At 38.6% G+C, this 16,459-nt stretch overlaps 1 protein-coding gene across 3 annotated transcripts in view; it reads left to right on the top strand.

Moving 5' to 3' along the window:
• The window catches only part of POMT2 (protein O-mannosyltransferase 2), a 50,528-nt gene that overhangs the window by 6,729 nt on the left and 27,340 nt on the right, over positions 1-16,459 (top strand). For all 3 annotated transcript variants that reach the window (XM_069092293.1, XM_069092292.1, XM_069092291.1), the window contains exons 4-9: positions 951-1,059; positions 5,597-5,705; positions 6,717-6,876; positions 7,103-7,209; positions 7,420-7,502; positions 9,198-9,307. In XM_069092293.1, coding sequence (XP_068948394.1) covers positions 951-1,059; positions 5,597-5,705; positions 6,717-6,876; positions 7,103-7,209; positions 7,420-7,502; positions 9,198-9,307 — 678 coding nt within the window. The remainder of the gene's footprint in view (positions 1-950; positions 1,060-5,596; positions 5,706-6,716; positions 6,877-7,102; positions 7,210-7,419; positions 7,503-9,197; positions 9,308-16,459) is intronic.

Below are 16,459 nucleotides of genomic sequence, written 5' to 3'. Positions count from 1 at the left end.
CCCAGTGTCCTAAAGTTCCAGTCCTCCGAAATGAACTTTTCCTGTAAAAGAACAGTTATTTTAGGAGGAGAAAAGTGGAAACCTAATGCAGATGTAGACATTTAAAGCAGTCATTCCCTAAAACCTATACCCTCTCTTGGGTTGGGATGGGAAGACCAGTGTAAATGCCTGTTTTTGATGTATGTTCTTGAAATGTAAGGTTTGGGGTTTTTTTTTGGAGGCGGGGGGAACATGAGTTTTTTGAGATCTTGTGACATTTGGGAACTGCAGAAGAGATGTTATCATGACCTCTACACATCCTCAAGCCATGGATGGGAAAACTGGTGACTTATTAGAGTCATCCAGTCTGTATTAAAGTTAAAAGCACCACTGAACTCTTCTGACCCTGTCCAGTGCTTTATTCAGTTCATCGGACAGGGTTGTGTCCAGAGTAGGTACTCCATAAATGCATGTTGACTTATTGATTTTACTCTTCTTTACATTATTATACTACCTGCTGCTTTGGACAGGGTTGTGTCCAGAGTAGGTACTCCATAAATGCATGTTGACATTGATTTTACTATTCATTACATTATTATACTACCTGATACTTGTCCAGATGGAAAGGAAAACATGCTTCCAAAGTTAGTGTTTTCTAGTGCAAACCAGAGCAGTTTTGCTGAGACATGAATGTCAGTCAATCAAGTGTGAGAGGGACTGTGGTATAGGAGAGGACTAGATTTGGAGTCAGAACATCTGGATTTGAATTATAGATCCCATATTTACCAGTTGTATGACCCTGGGACAGTTACTTCTCTGACCCTGAGTCTCCTCATCTGCAAAATAGTATATAATACTTGTACTACCTATCTCACACATCTTATGAGGCAATGATATTAGTGACTAATACTTTGTATATTTTACTGGCAATTGATTCCTTGTTCCTCCTCACTTTTGCTCTCACCTGACAGTTCTGTGCTTTCCTGGGCTCCTGGTTGATCCCTTTTGCCTACCTCATTGTGCTTGAGCTGTCTAGGTCCCGGCCAGCAGCCTTACTAACTGCTGCCCTACTCACCTTTGGTAAGTTGCTCCTTCAAGTTAAAAGGGCTATAATTTTGCAGATCTGCCAGTATTAAGATTAGTTTGTTCTGCCATAAGAACACGTTGACTGAGTATTTAGAAGTAATTGAATGTTAGAGACAACAGGCTTGGAAATATCCTTTTTTTTTCTAGGTGACAAATTTGTTGTATATTTTGTTTTGGAATAACAAACTATCCAACAAACACTCAGTCCTCCCACAAATTGTTTTTGTAAACAATTATCTAATAGAATAATTGCAGTGATAATGCATGCCAATTTGCATTTTTATGCCTCACTGATTTGTCAAAAAATAAAGGAAAGATGTCTGCTGTCTTTGATCTACATTTTGTTCCCTTTTAGTGTTGTCTTTTTTTTTTTTTAGAGTTTATTGATGGTTTTTGTTAGTGTTGCATTTGTTTACATCATTGTAGTTATTTGTGTATGTTGGGTTTTTTTGACTTTGCTTTCTTCCCCTTGTATCACTTCATACAAGTCTGCCTCTGTTTCTTTGAGATTTTTATATTCATTGTTCCGTATGTCACAACAACAGTCCCTTACCTTAATACATCACAATTTGTTCTGCCATACTCTGATTATTGGCAAATATTTTGTTCTTAGTTACTTATTACCAATAATACTTCTGTGAATATTCTGTGAGAATCTTTTTGTGCTGTCATTAGCCTCATTGAGGATATAAACCTAGTAGTGGGACCTCTAGGTCAAAGGTATAAACAGCTTATTACTTTTTCTTGCATAATTCCAAATTATTTCCCTGAATGGTTGGGCCTGTTCATCATCTCCACCAGAAGTGAATTAGCTTTTTTCCATAGCCCTTCCAACATTGTATTATGCTATCCTTACCAATTTAATGAATGTGAGGTGACACCTTAGAGTATTAATTATTTTGTAATTTTAGGTTTCCTAATTATTAGTGTTTTTAAATAGTTTTTCATATGATTGTTGATAGTTCATATTTCTTCTGTTTTAAAATTTTCATGTCCTTTAACAAAATATCTATAAGGAAATGTATTATCTTAGAGATTTGTGTCAATTCCTCTAAATTTTGCATGTCAAGACTTTTTATCATAGGCATTTAATACAATGATCTTATCCTATTCATTATCTTCTAACTCTAGCTGCCTTTATTTGTGCAAAATCTTTTAAATTTCATGTAACAAAAGTTGTCTATTCTGTCTTTTATAATATTATCCCCATGTCTGATTATGGATTCTTTCCCAATCCATAGTTATGGAAAATATAGATTTCCTTTCTCCTAATTCTTTTATCATGTGACTTTTATATTTAGATATTTTTCAAACATTTACAATTTATTTTGATGTAGACTGTAAAATGTTGCTCTAAATCTCTTCTCTGCCAGACTACTTTCCATTTTCCCAAAAGTTTTTATTGAATAAAAAATCCATTCCCCAATGCTAGACTGATGTAAATATTTCTAAATCTTATTTAATCTAGTCTGCTGTTTTATGTTTATGTATTTTTTTATTGAGTAGTAGATGGCTTTGACTTTTTTTGGAGGGGGCCTGGATCTGTGATATCATGGGCATAGGGGACTCCCTATCAGTAGATATCAAACAAGGAATATGTAATCCTAGAGAGTTGCCCAATATCACACATATAGTGGGCATCAAAGGCAAGACTTGAATCTAGCTCTTCTTGATTATGAGGTTAGCTATCTATTTACTATCCTCTGCTGCCTCTTAATAATTATTGCTTTGTAATATAACTTGATATGTGATTTTTTTTGATATGTGATTTAACAAGACCATTTCATATCTACTTTTTTTTTGCTTTTTGGAAGGCAATTGGGGTTAAGTAACTTGCCCAAGGTTGCACGGCTAGTATTTTTGTGTGGGTGTCAAGTGTCTGAGGCCAGAACCGAACTCAGGTCCTCCTGACTCCAGGACCAACGTTCTACTCACTGTGCCACGTAGCTGCCCCTTATATCTACTTTTAAGTTATTTGTTCCTCCAAATGAATTTTGTTATTGTTGAATTCTAAAACATAATTGACGTTTACTCTGGGTAAAGTACCCAAAGACTTATAATTGACCATACAGATTTTCTATTTACTAACACTGTTTTTTTTTTTTTTTTTGGTTTTTTTGGAGGGCAATTGGGGTTAAGTGACTTGCCCAAGGTCACACGGCTAGTTTTTGTGTTAAGTGTCTGAGGTCGGATTTGAGCTCAGGTCCTCCTGACTCCAGGGCTGGTGCTGTATTCACTGCGCCACCTAGCTGCCCCGACTAACACTGTTTTTAACTGAGTAAAATGGAAGGAGCACTGGCTTTGGAGTCAGAGGTGCTGGTTTCAAATCCTAGCTTTGCCATTTATGGCCTGTGTGCTGTTGGGCAAGTCACCCTGTCTGAGCCTTGTCCTGAGGAGGTTGGACACCCCTTGGCACGAAGTGCCTTGCACTGGATGGCCCTGTTCTTGGAACACTCTGATTCTTCCTTTCTGTGGCTTCAAAACTCAGCTCAAATCCCACCTTCTGCAGGTGGTGCCTTTCAGCTGTAAGTCTATGGTCCTGAGCATCCTTAAGTAGTTCACTTTTTGAAGAAAGAAGGCAAGGCTTTCTCAGATAGTTGTTTTGAAGATAGTTTAGTTTTGTTTGTTATGAACTCTATTATGGTATAAGGTCATGGTGCTGGAGACTCCCAGGTTCATAGTAAACAGATGGTGGATTTCTCCTTTCTTTTTTTTTTTTGGAGGGGTGGAGGCAGGGAAATTGGGATTAAGTGACTTGCCCAAGGTCACACATCTAGTAAGTGTCAAGTGTCTGAGGCCAGATTTGAACTCAGGTCCTCCTGACTCCAGGGCTGGTGCTCTATTCACTGTTCCACCTAGCTGCCCCTTTTCCTTTCTTTATAAAAAAAATTTCCTTTCCCTTGACCCAAAGTCAGTCAGTCAACAAACATTTATTAAATGCTTCCTATATGCCAGGCATGGTGCTAAGTGTGAAGGGTACAAGAAAGGCAAAAGATAGTCTGTGCTCTCGTTACTCACATTCCAATGAGGGAAACAGATAAATATACGGAATGAATGGACAGTCTCAAAGAGAAGGCACTAGTGCTGGGGTGGATTGGGAAAGGCTCCCTGCAGAAGGTGGGACATGAGCTGAGTCTTAAAGGAAGTTGGGGGACCTGGGAGTCAGAGTTAAGGTGGGAGAGCGTGTCAGGCATGGAGGGAGTCAGGAGCTGGACTGTTCTATTCCAGGAGCATCAGCAAGCAGGCCAATACAATTAGATGCTGGATTGTGTGGAGGGGAGTAAAGTGTAAAAAGATTGGAAGAGGGAAGGGAACAAGCAATTATTAAGCTCCTGCTGTCTGCCAGGGTGCTAAATGCTTTACAGATATTATCTTGTTTGATCCTCACAACCCTGGGAGGTACAGGATATTGTTATCTTTGTTTTACAGTTGAGGAAACTGTGTCAGATAGAGGTTAAGTGACTTATCCAGAGGCTGGATTTGAACTCAGGTCTTCCTGACTCCAGGTCTAGCACATTGTGCTACTGAGCTTCCTAGGAAAAGGTAGGAAAGGGCCAGGTTAGTAAAGGCTTTAAATGTCAGAAAAAAGATTTTATATTTGACCCTGAAAGTAATAGGGTGCCACTGGGGATGAGTAGAAGGATCAGCATGGTCAGACCTGGGCTTAGGTAAAGCACTTTGGCAGCTGAGTGGAGCATGGATGAGAGTGGGCAAGTAGAAATGATGGAGTCAGAGTCTTTATGCCTCTGTTGTTAGTGCCTTGCAGAATTTTGTTCTTAAATTAAGGAAATCGCAGATTTTGTCAGTGGTTATGTACACCCTATTTTAGCAAACGATGGAGTATTTCCAGTGTCTAGAGCATGCAGTTATTCAAAGGAAGTTCTGTGCTGTGCCTGGGACAACAGACTGGCTGTGTTCATGTTTCACACCTCGTGGCCTTGGTGTCACCTGTTCTCATCTGGAGCATAAAGACATAGTGGCATGTTGATAGACATGTATGACAGGCATTGTATTATGGAACATGTGCTGGAATTGATCTCAGGAGGCACCTGAATTTAGAAAAACAAAACAAAACCAAAAGCCTGGTCTGGACACTTACTGATTGTGCGATCTAGGTAAGTCCCTTAACCTCTCTGAGTCTCAGTTTCCACAACTGTAAAATGGAGATAATGATGCTTGCAATACTCACCACAGGGTTGTGGTGAGAAGAGCACTTTGCAGACCTTTCATGTATAGAAGTTAATTTCTCTTATCTTTGTCCTTCCATTCCAAATGCTTGTGCATAACTAACCTAAAAGTGAGTTAAATTTAAGGGATAAAGTTTTGCCTGTTGGGTTTTCTGGAACTCAGGCCACACCATTGACTTTTTCACTTTTGTCTTTTTATGTTCAGTGCCTAACAGAGAGCCTGACACATAGCAGGTGCTCCAGAAATTGTAATTGATAGACTGATCAGCATTCAGGTGTTTTGGCTTTTGGGTTCATCTCTGAATCTGATCCACCTTTCCTGAAGGGTTTGAACTGTTTTTCAGACACTGGCTGCCTTACTTTGTCACAGTACATCCTTCTGGATCCTATCCTCATGTTCTTCATCATGGCTGCAATGCTGAGCATGGTCAAGTATAACTCCTGTGCAGATAGGTAAGCGAAATATTTAGGTGTGTGGGGTTTTAAGATTCTTGGTCATTTTGTTCCTTGGGGTATCTGTCATCAAGAAAAATGCCTCTTTGCTTGTCACCTTACATCTCTGTCCTTGGTGGCTGGATCCCTTCCCATCCCACCAGGATGTTTGAAAACATTTAATTCCGTGCAGTAAATGGAGTTTGTACTTAAAAGGTTCATACTGTTATAAAAATTCCTGAGGGGCTTAGTTCTAGAACTCATCTGGAAATTCTAATGTTCTTCGCAGACAAGTCTTTGGCTTCTTTTTACATCCTGGCATAGCAGAAGGACCCTAATCATCCACCTTATTCAGGACAAAAAAAAAGGCTAGTACCTAGGCTTTTAAGGCTCATTATTGAGAAGCAGTTTTTATCTCACTCACTTTAAAATCAATAAAGCTAATCAAATCTGAATAAATTTGTACCAGCCAGCTCTGGCTTCTTTAAATTTCTCAGATGTTCTATATCCAGAGAGCTTTCCTGAATTTTCTTTTTGATTTCTAACTGAGTGGTCATTGATGAAAAGTAGATTACAGTTGAACTCATAGAACATAGTATGACTTTTCTGTGCTACAGAAAATACTGAATTTTTATGGAATTGTAGGATTTTTAAAGCTGGAACAAAGGAACCTTAGAAGAATCTAAGTTTAACTCCTAGGCAGACAGGTGGCACAGTGATAGAGTGCCAGGCCTGGAGTCAGGGTGACTCATCTTTCTGAGTTTAAATCTGGCCTCAGATACTTACTAGTTGGGTGACCCTAGGCAAGTCACTTAACCATGTGTGCCTCAGTTTCCTCATCAGTAAAGTGAGCTGGAGAAGGAAATGGCAAACCATTTCAGGTTCTTCACCAAGAACACCCCAAATGGGGTCAAGAAGAATTAGACACAACTGAAAAATGACTGAACAAGTCCAACCCCTTATGTTATAAAGGAGGAAACTTTTCTCTTTCTGTTCTTTGCTACAACAGGATATCCTCTTCTGTTTTTGCAGGCCCTTCTCCATCTACTGGTGGTTCTGGCTCAGTCTGACAGGAGTCAGTCTTGCTGGTGCTTTAGGGGTCAAGTTTGTTGGCCTCTTTATTGTCCTTCAGGTAGGATTGAATACAATTTCAGACCTTTGGCAGCTGCTGGGAGACCTTAATCTTACAATGGTGAGAAAACAGTGTTTTTGTAAAATTTTTGTTAAGTATTTGTTAAATTCATAAAAACAAACAAAAAACCCAAGCCACCTCCAGAACCTCCCTGTATTTAGCCCTCTGTAACTTTTGGATGCTTATATATTGATGAGAATATTGGGATGATGTGTGTCTTTTTTCTTGGCGAGTTCTTCCTTACTTGGTGTGGATTTCATCAAATACATTGGCCTCTGTTTTGCAGGTAACACTGGGGAAGCACTTGGCAGCCCGGATCTTGTGCCTCATTGTGTTTCCTCTCATTCTCTATACTACCCTATTTGCAGTTCACTTCATCATATTGAATAGAAGGTACTGCCAGATTCTCCACCTTCAGCATAGTCTTTCACGCCAATCAGGTGTCTTACTTAATAGGATGGGGAAATCACACCTCTCTGTATGTGCTTCTTTAAAACTGCTAAGTGAGATGATTCCTGATGCTATTGACAAATCAGTGTCTCTAGAACCACCTGATTTTCCCCTTGTGCCTCATGGCTATTATATCTCCATTTTTTCTTCCAGTGGCCCTGGTGATGGCTTTTTCAGTTCTGCCTTCCAGTCTCGGCTTTTGGGGAACAACCTTCACAATGCTTCCATTCCAGAACGTGAGCATACTCTACTTTGGTCCTCAGAAATAGCTTCTTTCTAACTATCCACTGTCCAGGGTGGGTCAGTGTTGGGAATTTCTAGGAGCTGGCACTGGAAAAGTCTATATTATGCCACATTGATCTGCCAATGGTTTCAGGGTTCTTGTTGGGGGTGGATGGGGAGGAAGACCCTGAGGGACCTGGAAGGATGATTTAAAGGAGTAAGCTGGTCAGAGGAAACTCAGAAGACTTCTGAAATGGTGAGATTTCTCAGACCAGACAGTGAATTTTCCCTTCCCACCCTGCCCTTCATGTCATTAATGTAAGTTTCAAATCAGGTATCATGGGCAGTCAATGGAGGGGGTGATCAGTTGAGCCAAATGTTGGTGTGCTGTAATTAGGCTGATCAGAGAACTGAGGCAAGGTAGATGAGTCTTTGGGGACCTGTTACTGCAGTAGTGGATGTGAGCTGCAGAGCTTAACTCATAGGTCAGTGGTGAGAAAATTGAGGCAGCCAATACAGACTGTTCTTTTTAGAAGCTTGCTATGAAAAAAGAAAAGAAGGAAAATGAGAGGTAGAAGGGAGAATAAGGGGCAGGTGAAGGGATATAGTGGAGATGTGAACATGTGTTTTTTTTTTTTTAGGTTTTTCTTTTTGCTTTTTGGAGGGGAGAAGGTAGGGCAATTGGGGTAAAGTGACTTGCCCAAGGGCACGTGGCTAGTTTTGTGTTAAGTATCTGAGGCCGGATTTGAACTCAGGTCCTCCTGACTCCAGGGCCGGTGCTCTGTTCACTGTGCCACCTAGCCACCCCAATGTGAACATGTCTTTAAAGAAAAGGGAAAGAGTCAGAAGAGACTGAAGATGTCAGAAAGGAGAAAAATAGAGAATACAGGTTGTGGGAGAAGTACTCAAAGGTACAGGGATAAGGTTTGGCCTTTCTCTCATCCTGTGAGATAAATTTTAAGGCAGAGAAGATTGTGTGGTGTCAGATTCATCTAGTTTCCTTGCTTTTGTTTTTGCCATTTTTTTCTTTTCACCTGAGGGTCCCTCCTAGAAATAGTACATATATTGGTTCTGTGATATGATCTTATGCAGGAGTGGGGAACCTGCAGCCTTGAGGCCACTTGTGGCCCTCTAGGTCCTCAAGTGCAGCCCTTTGACTGAATCTAAACTTCACAGAACAAATCCCCTTGTTAAAAATAATCCCCTTAATAAAAATCAACATGTGGCCTCAAGGCTGAAGGTTCCCACCCCTCCTGGTTTTACCATAATAGGGTTCATAAGAAAAAAAAAAAACAAAACCAACTTCAAAATTGCTGTCCAAGTAAGCCCTGCCTTCTTCCTTTATATAGATGCCTGAAGGAATAGAACCATAGATTTAGAGCTGAAAGGAAGACACAGCTAATAGTGAAATGTGCCTTCTCTACCTGATTATTGTGTAGCTTAGTCTAGAGGAAGATTGTAGATGTTCTTCATCAGGACACTTACATTCAGTTAATCATGAATAGTGGATTAAGTGAGACATACCAATGATCTTTATGTTGTAAGTAAGGCTGCATATATGTGGCTTGTTTGACCTCCACTGAATTACGGCAGAAAAAAAAGAAACTCCCTACAAGGTAAAGTTGGAGATTTTTGTTGTTTGGGACTATGTAGTAATTGAAGTGCTTTAGAAATGTGCTCGAGAATATCCATTTCCCCTACTTTTTCAGACTTGGCATACGGTTCTGTGATTACAGTGAAGAATCTTCAAATGGCTAGTGGTTACCTCCATTCACATTGGCACCTTTATCCAGAAGGAGTTGGTGCACGCCAGCAGCAGGTAAGTGAGCCCTTGAACATAGGTTCCCTTGTCAGTACAGCTGCTGGCCCTTCCTTTTCCTTATTTTGGATCAGACATTCCCCAGGAATGAAAGGTTTAAAGTGAAGCTGGTACTATAGCCTAGCGTTCAGAAATTAATGAACAGATATTAACTAGTACTGTTACTAGTTATAGATAGCATGTCTTTGGATGTCTCCAAACGTCTCTCTAAAAGGTTTATAGAATTTAGAGCTGGAAGAGATTTGAGAGATTATCTGGCTCAACCCTTTCATTTTATAGATAAGGAAGCTGAGGCCCTCAGAGGTTGAGGGACTTGTCTAAGATCATATGAATAGCAAGCAGACCTGTGATTAGAACTGTGACCTTCAAATCCATGATTCTGATCCTTACATTTTATGTCTTCCCCAGTAACAGTCCTCCCCTTCCAACTTCTTCCTTTCCTGGTCAGTAAAAGGTCCAGTTAGGGACTCACCCTAAAACTCATGGGTTATATACTAAAAATGCTATGGTGGGAATAAGAATGGTCCTCTAGGTCTAATTTTATTGGTTTTTTTTGCTTTTTGGAGGGGGGGAAAGCAGGGCAGTTGGAGTTAAGTTACTTGCCCAAGGTCACACGGCTGGTAAGTGTTAAGTGTCTGAGGTCGGATTTGAACTCAGAGTCCTGACTCCAGGTCCAGTGCTCTATTCACTGTGCCGCCTAGCCACCCCTTAGGTCTAACTTTAAACTATGGAAATGTTGCTTCTGAAGTCCATCTTGCCTTTTTTTTTTTTCTAAAAAAAGTGTGTGTTTATATAGGTATGTGTTTGTATATGTATGTGACAGAGAGAGTTGGAAAGAATATGAAATCAGAGTTTTGATTCCTGCCTGGGTTATTTACTTATGTGACCTTGGGAAAGGCACTTTGCCTCTGTAGAACTTCCTTTCTTCATCTGTGTAATAAAGTGGCTGGTCTAGATAATCTCTAGATCCCTGCCAGCTGTGAATTCTATGATGCTATGACTCTGATGCTTTCACCTTCACCACATCCCTTGTTATATCATCTCCCACTGACTGGCATGCCTCAGAATTCATGACTCCGTTGGTGAGAATTACTTATTTGCTTTGTGATACTGCTTGCATTAACATTGAGATGTTGTCTACTGTATTTACCAGCAGTTTGATTCTCTTGTCCCAGGGTAATTACAGCAGACACTCCTTTATAATCTGATTCCACAATCTCCTGTCACAATTTCAATATCTGTAAAATGTGTTATTGTAATCCTAAAAAACACTTTGAGGTTCTTTAATTCTTCCATTCTTCTTTATAATATTTTATTACTTATTTTCTCTTAGTTTCTAGAGTTACTTCAATCAGGGTCATAGATTTATTACTCAAATATTACTAATATTATTAAATATTAAATAATAAAATATTAAATTAATTAATTATATTTAATAATAATATTTAATTATTTTATTCCTAGTCCATAGTCCTAGTACTTTGTAGATAATGCCATGTCCATCTCCATTATCGTTTTCATAAAGATATCAGAGATATGGTAGATTCTAACTCTTGACTTATGAACAGAAAATAATCCTTATTTAATGTGCAGAGGAAGAAAGACTACTGTGAAGGGAACTGTCAGAGGTCACAAAGTTAATTCTCTATAATGTAGGCTTACAGAATCATTTTAGAGACATAAGAAGGTACCATGCTTTATTTAAGCCATAGACTGGAGGCTGAGACTCTATTTTCATTCCACAACCTGAATGGACAAGTCACTCCTGTGGGCTTCTGTTTCCTCATCCAATGATGATTGGATTAGACGATATCAAAAGCCCTCCCAGTTCTATGGTACTGTGTCTTGACTGTGTGTCCATCTTTTGCAATAAAGGTACATATCAGTGTTCTCAAACTTAATGCAGACTTAAACTCCATCTTACCAGGTGTTAGAACTTACTAGCTTCCATTCTGCTTTCTTTCTTCTATTCCTAGGTAGTTTTGGACATTAATCTTCTGTTAGAAGATTTCTTTCTTTTTTATATTGTTAACATTTATTGGGGCGGCTAGGTGGCTCAGTGAGTAAAGCCAGCCCGGAGTCAGGAAGACCCGAGTTCGGTTCCGGCCTCAGACACTTAACACCCGCAGAAAAAAACTAGCCGTTGTAACCTTGGGCAAGTTACTTCACCCCAATTGCCCTCCAAAAAGCAAAAAAAAAAAAAACCCAAACATTTATTAAAGTTCTTGTTATATGATCATAAAATACAAGTTGGAAGGAACTGAAAAGGTCATTTATTCCAGCCTATCTTTTTTTAATAGGAATCTTTTCTATAATATTAAAGTGGTCATCCAGTTTATACTTAAAGATTTACAGTGATTCCTATTCCTACTTCTCTAACTTCCAAGGTAACACATTCCACCTTTCGGACAATTCTAGTCCTTAGGAAGTTCTTCCTCATATTAAACCAAAATCTGCCTCTTTGCAACTTCTGCCCAATACTTCTAGTTTTGCTTTCTGTGGCCAAATAAAATCTAATTTTGCAAAACAAACCTAATTCTTTTTACTGTATATATATATATATATATGTATACACTGTACTTTGTATATTTGAAAACAGTTCTTATGTTCACTATAAGTCTAGGTTAAGCATTCCAAGTTCCTTTTACTGATTTTGATATGACATGTATATGAATCTCCCTGCCCTCCTGGTCATACTTCTCTGCATATGTTCCCAGTTATAAATGTTCTCCCTAAAATGTGGTATCCAGAACTGAACATATTACTCCACATATGCTCTGCCTGGGCTTAAAGTACAATGTGATTATCAGTTCCCTTAATCTAGACACTTGATAGATTTTAATCTAGTTTAAGAGAGGACTTGCATTTTTAGCTGCCACACTTTTATTGTCTTCTGTTGAGTTCTTGGTTCACTGAAATCCCCAGGTGTTTTTTCATATGAAATACTGTTGAGCTTCATCTTCTAGATCCTACACCTGGAAAAAAAAACCCAAGTATGTGACTTCACATTTTACCCCTACTAAATTTCAGTTTATTAGACCCAGTCTGTCATTAAAGTGCGTAGAGATTTTTCTGTACACCAACATACAAGCTGCGCTTTCCAGCTTTGTCATTTAGATTTGATAATCTTCTCATCTATGCTTTTGTCTCAGTCATTGATAAAAATGTTGAACAACATGGTCAAGGACCATTGTTGGAATGTTTAAGTGTAGACCTCTTTCCATGTTGACAATCCATTAATTACAGTAGGTTTGGTTATTTAACCAGTTGTGAATCCAGCTAACTGTATTGTCATTTAGTTCAGATCTCTTCATATTGTCCACAATGGTACAGTGACAGACTTTGTTAGATCTCATATCTATGTAATTCCATTGATCTAGTAAGTCTTTCAAAAAAGACAAGTGATGTTAGTCTTGTATGACGTTGTTAGCTCTTAGTGATTACCATTTCTCTTTCTAAATGTTCACAAATCATTCTCTTCATAATACATTTTGGAATGTTGCCAGAAATTGACATCAGGATTACTGACCTACAGTTTAAATGATAGACCTTTTCTCCTATTTTGAATATCAGGACAGTTGCTTATCTCTAGTTTTGTAACCCCTTTCCTCATCTCTTATTTTTCAAAGATGATTGCTAGTAGCTCAGCATAACTTTATCTTATTCAGTTGTTCAGTTGTGTCTGACTGAACATGACCCCGTGGACTTTTTCTATGGGGTTTTCTTGGCAGAGATACTGGAGTGGTTTGCTAGTTTCTTTTACAATGTGTCCCCATTTTACAGATGAGGAACTGAAGCAAACAGGGTTAAATGACTTGCCCAGAGTCATAGAACTAGTAATCTGAATCTGGATTTGAACTCAGATCTTCCTGACTCCAGGCCTGGTCCTGTATCTGCGGCACCACCTCGTTATCCCATAAATCTACCTACTACGTACCAAATGTAGTTCAGCTGGGCCTGGTGATTTGAACTCATGCATTCAACTCTTTGTTCTTTTTCTAAATCCTCCACCTTTTACTATCTTGAGTTGCCATTTCCCCCATGCCCTCTAGGCTGAACATCACTCTCCTCGGTAGAGAAATCAGAAGCAAAATAAAAGTTGAATACAGCTCTCCCTTCAGTAAGTCATCTTTTGTTGCTTTCCTAGTCAACACAGGTCACAGTCTGGTCTTTTTCTTTTGCTCCCAAAAAGACCTTACCTTCATTGTAAACTTCTGCTTAATCTGGACTCTAGTATTCTTGATGTCATTTATACTTAGAAAATCATGCTTTTTTATGCATTCGCATTAATTTACTCTTGCTTCTGTATTCTGTACATGACATAAAAAAAACCCCTAAATCCAGTGCCTAGTGTAGCACCCGGTGCAGAGCTTTACTGGATGAATTCCTCATGTATCCAAATTAGCCTTTTCTGGCTCATAGGAAGCATTGGTACTTGTGCTATCAGAACGTTGTTCTTGAGGGAATGCAATTCTTTTCTTTCTTTTTTTTAAGAAATAGTATTTTTAACTATCTTTAAAAAAATTTTTGAGTTACAAATTTTCTCTGTCCCTCTAGTCTCTCCCCCACTAGTTAAGGCAAGCAATATGATATTTATATATGTGAAACAATATAAAACACATTTCCATATTAGTTGTTACAAAAAAGCAAGTAAAACAAAGAAAGTGAGGAAATTATACTTCAATTTTTACTTGGAGTTCATCAGTTTTCTTTCTGGAAGTAAAGAGTTTTCATCAAGAATCCTTTGGAATTGCCTTGGATTATTGTATTTATTAGCGTAGCTAAGTCTTTCTCAGTTGATTATTATTATAATATTGTGGTTATTATGTACAATGATCATCTGGTTCTATTCACTTTACTCTGCATCAATTAACATAGTTCTTTCCATGTTTTTCTGAAACCAGCCTCTTCATTTCTTATAGCACAATAGTATTCCATCACAATCATGTACTAAAACTTGTTCAGCCAATCCACAATTGATGAGCATTCTCTCCATTTCCAATTCTTTTCTACCACAAATTATTGTACATGTAAGTCCTTTTCCTTTTTATTTCATCTCTTTGGGATATAGACTTGGAGTGGTCTTGTTGGATTAAAGGGTATGCACAGTTTTCTAGCCTTTTGGGCATAGTTCCAAATTGTTCTCTAGCATGGTTGGAACAGTTCACAGATCCACTAACAGTGCATTAGTATTTTTTTCCCACATGTTATTTTTCCACATCCCCTCCAGAATTTGTCATTTTCCTTTTCTGTCATCTTAGTCAATCTGGTAAGTATGAGGTGGTATCTCAGAGTTGTTTTAATTTGCGTTTCTCTAATTATTAATGATTTAGATAATTTTTCATACCATTATAGATATTTTACTTCTGAAAACTTCCTACTCATACCACCTTATCATTTGGGGAATGGTTCTTAATTACATAAATTTGACTAAGTTCCTCAGATACTTGAGAAATGAGACCTTTATCAGAGAAACTTGCTGCACAATTTTTTGATATTATTTCATTGTACCTTTTGGCAAAATGTACTTAACTCAGATTCTCTCTTTTAATTAGGTCTGGTTTTGCTTTTGCTTTGTTTGATTGCTACCCCTGCCTTTTTTTTAAACTTCATCTAAAAGAATAGATTCTGCTGCAGCCCTTTAGTTTAACCCTGTGTCTTTTTCATGTGTGTCTTTTGTAAACAACATATTGTTGGATTCTGATTTCTTTGTTTGCTTTTTTTTTTTGCTTTTTGGAGGGAGGAGGGTAGGGCAGTTGGGGTTAAGTGACTTGCCCAAGGTCACACGGCTAGTAAGTGTTAAGTGTCTGAGGCTGGATTTGAACTCAGGTCTTCCTGACTTCAGGGCCAGTGCTCTATTCACCACCTATCTGCCCCAGATTCTGATTTCTAATCCATTTTGGTCTCTGTTTCAGTTTTATAGGTGAGTTCACCTCATTCACATTTACAGTTATGTTTACTGTATATTTCCCTCCATCCTATTTTCTTCTCTCTCCCTTTTTACCCTGTCTCTTTTGCTTCTGACCTCTGCCTTCCCTTTACCCTCTCCTCTCCCCTTCCCAATTTTCTTATCACCTTCCCTTCCTGCTTCCCAGTTGGGTAAGACAGATTTCTATACCCAACTGAGTGTGTGTGTGTGTGTGTGTGTGTGTGTGTGCGCGTGCATATGTGGGTATATGTATTTCCTTCTTTGAACTATTTCCGGTGAGGTTCAAGTGTTGCCTGCTACCTTCCCCCTTTCTTCTCTATTGTAAAAGTTCTTCCTTCCACACCTTTTTTATGTGAGATGATTTTCCTTATTTATCCTTTCCCTTTCCCCTTCTCACAGGGCATCCCTCTTTCTCACTCTTTCATTTTTTTTGGAGATCCTTCCAACATAAATCAACTCACTCCTGTATCCTCTATGTAGACTCCTTCTAACTGCCCTAACTACGATAAAGTTTTTACATGTATTGTCTTCCCATATAGGATTGTAAACAGTTTAAGCTTCATAAGTCCCTTATGATTTCTATTTTTTATTTACATTTTTATGCTTCTCCTGAGTCTTGTGTTTGAATGTCAGATTTTCTATTCAGCTCTGTTCTTTTTATTAGGAATGCTTGAGTCTGCTATTTCATTAAATATCTCTTTCTTCCTTTGTAGAAGTATATTCAGTTTTGTTAGGTTGGTTTTTTTGTTTTTGCTTTTTGGAGGGGAGAATTGGGGTTAAGTGACTTGCCCAAGGTCACACGGCTAGTAAGTGTTAAGTGTCTGAGTCTGGATTTGAACTCAGGTCCTCCTGACTCCAGGTCCAGTGCTCTATTCACTGTGCCACTGTGCCTTTAGGTTGGTTTTTGTTTATTATAATCTGAGCTCCTTTGCCTTCTAGAATGTCATATTCCAAGCCCATCGATTCTTTAAGTGGAAGCTGCTAAATCTTGTATGATCCTGACTATAGCTCCATGGATTTGAATGGGTTCTTTCTGGCTGTTTGCAGTATTTTCTCATTGACCTGGGAGATCTGGAATTTGGCTGGGAATCTGGAATCTGGAATAATGTTACTGGGAATTTTCATTTTGGGATTTCTTTAAGGAGGTGACTGGTGGATTCTTTTTTTTTCTATTTTATCCTCTGGATCTAAGATATTGAGGCAATTTTCCTTGATAGTTTCTC

The sequence above is a fragment of the Petaurus breviceps genome, unplaced genomic scaffold (genome assembly GCF_028583685.1).
Source record: "Petaurus breviceps papuanus isolate PSGF00001 unplaced genomic scaffold, PetGlider_PUasm1.0 189, whole genome shotgun sequence".
NCBI classification, from domain to species: domain Eukaryota; kingdom Metazoa; phylum Chordata; class Mammalia; order Diprotodontia; family Petauridae; genus Petaurus; species Petaurus breviceps.
The sequence above is the reverse complement of the archived record's forward strand: the minus strand, read 5'-3'. Positions and strand labels throughout refer to the sequence as shown.